This window comes from Mus caroli, chromosome 7, assembly GCF_900094665.2.
Source record: "Mus caroli chromosome 7, CAROLI_EIJ_v1.1, whole genome shotgun sequence".
NCBI classification, from domain to species: Eukaryota; Metazoa; Chordata; class Mammalia; order Rodentia; family Muridae; genus Mus; species Mus caroli.
Window position 1 is genome coordinate 47,203,974 of NC_034576.1, and position 7,247 is coordinate 47,211,220.

Genomic DNA, 7,247 nt, shown 5'->3' on the forward strand with positions numbered 1-7,247 from the left:
GGGCAGAGGGGCAGAGGGGCAGAGGGGCAGAGGGGCAGAGGGGCAGAGGGGCGGAGGGGCAGAGGGGCAGAGGGGCAGAGGGGCAGAGGGGCAGAGGGGCAGAGGGGTAGAGGGGCAGAGGGGCAGAGGGGCAGAGGGGCAGAGGGGCAGAGACAGGTCTCTGTGAGTTTGAGGCCAGTCTGGTCTACATAGTGAGCTCTAGGACAACCAGGAAGAGACACCCTATCTTTAAAAAACAAAACAACAAAAGAAAACCCCCCAAACCAAACCAAACCAAACCAAAACAAAACAAAAACCAAAACCCAAAAACAAAAGGAGAATGATTTTGGCTTCTAAACCACCATTTATTTATATATTTTAATTAACTAATGTTTTCACATTCATTTATTCACTGTGTAAGTGGATGAAGAAGCCAGAAAATGGCTTCTGATTCCCAGGAGCAGGAGCCACAGGCAGTTCTCAGCCTGCTCACATGGGTGCTGGGAGTCAAACTTGTGGCCTCTGGAAGAGCAGCACATGTTTGTGTTGGCTGCGGAACAATTGCTTCAGCCCCTTGTTAACAGTTTTATTCTTTTTAAAATATTTTTTATAAGAATTATTTATTTATTTATTTTATGCATATGAGTACACCGTTGCTGTCTTTTTTTTTTTAAGATTTATTTATTTATTGTATGTAAGTACACTGTAGCTGTCTCCAGATACCCCAGAAAAGGGCATCAGATCTCATTACAGATGGTTGTGATCGACCATGTGGTTGCTGGGATTTGAACTCAGGACCTTCAAAGGAGCAGTCAGTGTTCTTACCTACTGAGCCATCTCTCCAGCCCCTGTTGCTGTCTTGTTGTTGTTGTTGCTGTTGTTGTTGTTGCTGTAGCTGTCTTCAGACACACTAGAAGAGGTCATCGGATCCTATTACAGATGGTTGTGAGCCACCATGTGGTTGCTGGGAATTGAACTCAGGACCTCTGGAAGAGCGGTCAGTGCTCTTAAAACTTCTGAACCATCTCTCCAGCCCAGCTGTTTTATTTTCATAAGAAGATTAAAAATATCTTTCAGTTTAGCTTATTCACAACGAGAATATTAGTCCAAATGTGTAAGTGGCTTGTCCTCAGAACAGAGTCCTGTTTTACACTGTAGGATATTGTCAGTCTACCCTTGTGCTCACAAGGCTTGCAAAGCTCTCAGCAAGGCTCTGCTCAGGACAGAGGTTAACAGTTCTTCCACATGGCACAACCTGGGAGTGTCACACACCTCCAAGTCCTGGGAAGCTGTTCCGGCTCTCTGTAGTGTGGGGCTTCAAAGGTCAGCTTTCCCCTCTCAGTCTCAGAAAAGGTCATGAAGACCAAGACCCCAGATTCCCCAGGAAGCCCATAGAGTCCCTACCCCGGGTTCCCAGCGGCACACACTCTTGATGGTGCTAAGAATGGGCGTGCTTGAGGGTCCACTGCAGGCTTCCCTTTGCCCAGGTCACTAATGCTGGGCTCGAGATGGATAAGATGAGCAAGCGAAGGCCAGTGTCCAAACCTGACCATTCTGCCTCGCCTCATCCTCAGGAACCAAGAGAAGCTTCTAAGGCTGATAGCCCAGGGGATCCTGCCGCCCGAGGCACAGCCCCCGGACCTGAGGGTCAACCCGACCTCCACCTACAATTCCTGGCTCAGCAGCCTCCCCCCACCCTTGAGGAGCGCCATTCTCAGCGTGGTGCCTGAATGCAGCGTCCAGAAGCAGTTTCTGAAGGTCAGTGGGGGGATGGCCCAGGGCAAAGGCGATGCTGGAGAGCTCGCTCTGCACCACAGAGAGCTCAGCTTTCCTTCATTCCAGAAAGAAATGTGGTGCGTAGCCCTGGTCGCTCAGGAAGTGCCACTCACATAACAGCTCCTGTGGACGGCAGGGGGTCCTTCCAGGTCTGCTCTCCCCTGGGACTGCAGGGGCTTCAGGGGGTTTCTAGAACAGCAGGGAGCGTGCTTTACTCTTGTGTGCATGCAGATTAAGGACAACCCTCGCTTCCTGTTCCTGATCTTCACTGAGGTCATCTCCCTGTTACCTGGGTCTGGCTTCTGGACTGTCCTCTTCTTCCTGTTGCTGCTGACGCTGGGCATGTGTTCCAATCTCATGTTCATGCTGGGCAACGTTTTGACACTCCAGGACACCTTCCCCTTCTGCAGGAGACAGCCGAGGTTGCTCACAGGTATTCCCACCTCCCGCCCAGCTCCCCCACAGCATTGCCACCAGCCCTGACCTGTGATCTCCCCTTAGCCCCATCCCCTTGCCAGACCTCCAGGATCCTGACACAAACCCGATGCTTCTTCCAGTGTGCGTTTCCATGGTGATGTTCTTGTGCGGCCTCATCTTCATCCAACCTTCAGGCATCTACTACTATTCACTGCTGAGTGAATGCTGGGTAGCAGTGCCCATCATCATCATCATCATATGCGAAAACCTTGCTGTAGCCTGGGCCTACGGGGCCGACAGGTGAAGGGCCAGGCCAGGCCCCTAGAGCATGGATCTGTGGGGAGGGTTGATGGTTCTCCTGTGGTTTCTAATCTCAAACTAGAGTGGCAGTGAGGGTCCTTAACTACAAGGGCTCCGAGAAATGTTTATTTGTTGGACTTTGGGGTGTCTCATACACTTTATGACCTGCTAGTGACCGGGGACGCTGCATAAACCAAAGGCAGCACCCTGTGTGCAGGAGCCCATATGCTAGTGGTGTAGTCAGATAGCATTAACACTGACAGACCCGGAGACCATAAATGACAAGCGAGGAGAGGAGGAGGCTCAGCTGGTAAGGTCCTTGCTGTAGAAGCATGCAGGTCTGAGCTCTCCCTTGGAATGCACATAGATGGCCATGGCGACACCGTTTCAGCAACCAGGACGTCTTCCCCTTCTGCCGAGGATACTCCCTTGCTCCCCGACTGCCTCAACACCAGTCCTGGCTTATGATCTCCCCTTAGCCTCTTCTATCTGCCTGACACATGCATGCATGCATGTGTGTGAGTTTATGTGTGGGTGTTTCTGCTTCAGTGTTACACCCGAGGCGATGGGAGGTGCAAACAAGAGGCTCCCAGGGCCCTGATAGCCAGGGAGTACAGCTCGGAGTTCAGTGAGAGACCTCGTCTCAGGAAAGTCAGGAAGCCGCCTGGCACCCAGCTCCAGCTTCCACACCGGTGCACAGGCACATCCAGCACAAGGCATGAGGAGATTAAAGGTTCCGTTGGTTCAGTGTAGGTGTGTGTGGTCTGACTCCTTCAGAGAGGAGCCATGCTTCATGTGTAAGTGACCTGTGCCTGTGTGCGTGTGTGCGTGTGTGTATGTGAGCAGATCTGTAAGCTTGCCTGCACCGGAGACCCCCGAGGAAACATCCTGCTGGAAGCTGTCGTGGAACAAGGAATCCAGAGGAGCTGGAATAGGACCAGGAGCTTGAGGACAGAAGATGGGGCCTTGTAAACCATGATATGACCTAGCTTTGTGTGTAGCATGTACCAAAAAAAATCCACTGGGTGGTTTGTAGTAAGGAGTACCATTGTCAGATTTAAATTTTCTTCTTCCTCTTCCTCTTCCTCTTCCTCTTCCTCTTCCTCTTCCTCCTCCTCCTCCTCCTCCTCCTCCTCCTCCTCCTCNTCCTCCTCCTCCTCCTCCTCTTCTTCTTCTTCTTCTTCTTCTTCTTCTTCTTCTTCTTCTTCTTCTTCTTCTTCTTCTTCTTCTTCTTCTTCTTCTTTTTCTTCTTCTTCTTTTTTGGAGACAGGGTCTCACTATATATCCCTGGCTATCCTAGAACTTGCTATGTAGACCAGGCTGGCCTCACATGGGAATCAACCTGCCTCTGCCTCCGTGCTAGGATTAAAGGCATGTACCATCAAAAAAAAATTTTTTTTTAAAAAGAAGGCACCTCTGGTGGCTTTGTGGAGGAAAACCAAGCAGAACCAAGGAGGAGACTTGGGAGGCTGTGTCCGATTTAAAACAGGAGCTGGTGGTGTCTTCCTCTAGTGTGACAAAGACATGATGCTCCCACAATGGCCTGATCTGGGAACTGGAGTGGAATGGAGCGGCCTCAGCCTCCAGTCCTAGGCTCCTCTTTTGTGGCTCAGATCTGAACTGTCAGCCACAAGCCTGTGTTTTGGATATTTTGTGTCTCTTGAGTGAGGCTGTTTTGAAGGCTGTGCAGCCTTTAGGTGGCTGGGCCTGGCTGGAGAGGTGATACTCGACCCTGACGCTAGCAGGCTTTCTCTGCTCCCGAGTCCACTCTATGTTCCAGCTGCCATGGATGGAGCCATCTCTGCAGCCATTTCTTCCCCATCACGATGGACCACATTCCCCTCAAAATCAAGAGCCCTAGTAAACCTTGCCTCCCTTACATTTCTTTCTGTCAGGTGTTTTGTCACAGCAGCTCAAAAATTAATAGAGTGGGCATAATGTGGCAGGCCTTTCATCTTGCACATCGGAGACAGAGGCAGGGGGATCTCAGTGAGGTCTAGGACAGTCTGACCTACATGGATTCTGTCCCCAAAGAGAAGAACTGATAGGACACAGTGGTGCAGGTCCAAGGCAGAAGGTGCTGAGGACCTCAGAGTCCATATATGGAGGTACACTGTAGCTGTCTTCAGACACACCGGAAGAGGACCTCTGGAAGACCAGTCAGTAATCTTAACTGCTGAGCCATCTCTCCAGCCCCTCACCTAACATTTTAAAAATTATTTTATGTGTATAAATGCTTTGCCTGCATGCATGTCTATGCACCACATGTGTGCCTGGTGCTCATGAAGGCCAGAAGAGGGCATCAGATTCCCTAGAACTGGAGTCAGGGATAGTTGTGCTGGGAATCAAACTTGGGTCCTCAGCAAGAGCAGCCAGTACTCTTCATTGAGGAATCTCTCGAGCCCCGGATATTCTTATGTGTCCTTTGTGTGGCTGAGCGTATGTGTATGGGCATGTGTGTGACACAGTGAATGTGCGGAGATCTGAGGACAGCTTGTGGGAGTTGGTTCTCTCCTCCTATCATGTTGGTCCCAGAGATTGAACTCAAAGTTATCATGCTTGGCAGCAAATGCCTTTCCCTGCTGAGCCATCTCAATGGTTATCAGCAGACATTTGAGACTCAAGTGTGGCTGTGTGAGTGTTTGTGTGATGTGCACGCGAGGTTTCTCATTGAACCTGGAGCTCTCCAGCCAGACTGGTTGGCTAGCAAGCCTCAGAGACCCTCGTGTCTCCACCTCCCCAGTGCTGGGAATGCAGGTGTACACCACTGTGCCTGGCTTTTTTTGTGTATATTGAAGCCATCTCCCTAGTGCCAGGAAACACTTTTGGTTCTGGGATGAACTCATCATCACATTGAGCTGCTCTCAAAGCACAGGGTCTGTAGGAGAAGAGCATGTGCAGACAGCCCAGTGGGCGTCTCAAGTCCACAGTGGAGGTAAGTGGAGAGAGACACTGAGGGTGAGGATGGAGATGTCAGACAGGCCGGAGTGCCGAGGATGGCATTCTGAAGCCAAGTCTGGACAGAGCGATGGAGAGTAGAGGAGGACCCAGGAACCTGGTCTCCTCAGTCAAAGGGCTTTGGGTGTGTGTGTGTGTGTGTGTGTGTGTGTGTGTAAAAATTTGAGACCACATGGCTGAAAGAATCCAAGACTGAGTTCCTGAGAGCCCAGTGCTGTCTGGGTTCTGTTTGCTTGGCTTATGTGGCTCAGTGTTGGGTACCTAGCACCCAGATGGGTCTTTGCCACATCACAGATGTCATCCCAGGATGGCTGAGAGGAGTGTGGGACCCATGGGTGGTGTTGATTAGCAGGGGACTGGAGGACAGACTAATGAAGGCGAGAGCAGGAGGGCTGACATAAAGCAGGCCTGAGCTGCCATTGCCTACCCTCCCCTCTGAGGTGGGGAGGCCGGACTGGCTGCCACATTCTGTGTCCCTCAACAGGTTCCTTGCAGGCATGGTGGCTCTGCTGGGCCGCCCCATTTTCTCTGGCTGTGGCTGGCTGTGGTGCTACGTCTCTCCAATGGTGGTGCTAGGCCTGTTAACGTCCGTCTTCGTATACCTTGTCAAGGGGCCCCTTGTCTACTTTGCCTGGGACTCAAGCACTGTGAGTGTCCTTTCTCAGATCTTGAAGCTCCTTCCAGTCCCCTGTGAGCCGGGGACCTGGCCACTGGCTCTGATCATAGAAAACTCACCAGCTTCCCTCCCCGTTCCCCACCACACCTCTTCTTCCTCTTCCGGGAACTTTGCTGTGTTAATCTATGTTTCTCTGTCTCTCTTACAGTCAAAAGAGGTGGTTCGTGTTTTCCCAGCATGGTCCAAGATCCTGATTGCTGGGCTGACTGTCTTTGTCCTCATGCCCATCCCTGCATACTTTGTATACTGCCTCACCCTGGGGATTCCCTTCAGATCCACACCATCCAGTAAGCTACCACTGGGCAGTGGCCAGATCCAGTCTACAAAGGAGGCCTCAAAGGATATTCTACAAGACTACAAAACAGAGTCCTAATGAGCCTGTCAGCAGAGCCCCCAACTTCCCTCATCAGGCCAGACATCTTGCATCTCTTACAGCAGACCAAAGAGGCAGCTCTGAACAGCAGCTTAAAGCGATCACCAGCCTAGATTGCCTAGGGCAGCAGAGCTGTGGGGCCCCGCTGGCTTTGCAGCACATTCCTGGCTGGGATCTTCCATTGCCATACAGTGCATCCCCGGACCCTCGCTTAGTGCACCGAGGTTATCCTGCCAGCCCTGCTCCTGGTCTGAGAGTCTCCTGCACGGTGACGGGAAGGGTGGGGCTGCTGGCTAATAAATCAGTCACTGCAGTGCCAGACTGCGTGAGGCTCACTTTCTGTAGCTGTCTCAGGCAGTTGGCCTTCACAGCGCTGCCATTTGTTTTTGAGAGCCACAGATCTAGTCCTGTGTTCCCAGTGCCTCAACCAATCCATGCTCAGTCAGCCCCCAGGCCTTGTCCAGAGCATGCTCCTCAGCCGAGAGGACCTGAAAATCCCCTCAATGAACTGGGAAAGGGAGTATCGTGCTTGCTGCTAAGAGTAGTAATCCCATCACAGGCCACAGAGTCTTAAAACTCATTGTGTTTGTGTAGTGGTATGAGTGTGTGTGTGTGGGTGGGGGCACACATGCACACATCATAGCATGCGTGTGGAGGTCAGAGGACAACTTGCAGGATTGGTTTCTCTCCTTCTAACGTGTGAGCCCCATTAATAAGGCTCAGGTCATCGCGTATAGGCCGAGTCATTGTACCGCCCACTAAAGCTCA

At 51.6% G+C, this 7,247-nt stretch overlaps 1 protein-coding gene across 1 annotated transcript in view; it reads left to right on the plus strand.

Moving 5' to 3' along the window:
* Slc6a16 (solute carrier family 6 member 16) overlaps nucleotides 1-6,791 on the plus strand; it is a 32,431-nt gene extending 25,640 nt beyond the window's left edge. Inside the window, exons 9-13 of the mRNA XM_021167870.2 lie at nucleotides 1,554-1,737; nucleotides 1,987-2,188; nucleotides 2,313-2,472; nucleotides 5,915-6,077; nucleotides 6,255-6,791. Of these exons, the coding sequence (XP_021023529.1) occupies nucleotides 1,554-1,737; nucleotides 1,987-2,188; nucleotides 2,313-2,472; nucleotides 5,915-6,077; nucleotides 6,255-6,479 (934 nt within the window). The 3' untranslated portion in view covers nucleotides 6,480-6,791. The remainder of the gene's footprint in view (nucleotides 1-1,553; nucleotides 1,738-1,986; nucleotides 2,189-2,312; nucleotides 2,473-5,914; nucleotides 6,078-6,254) is intronic.
* Nucleotides 6,792-7,247: the final 456 nt, after the last annotated feature.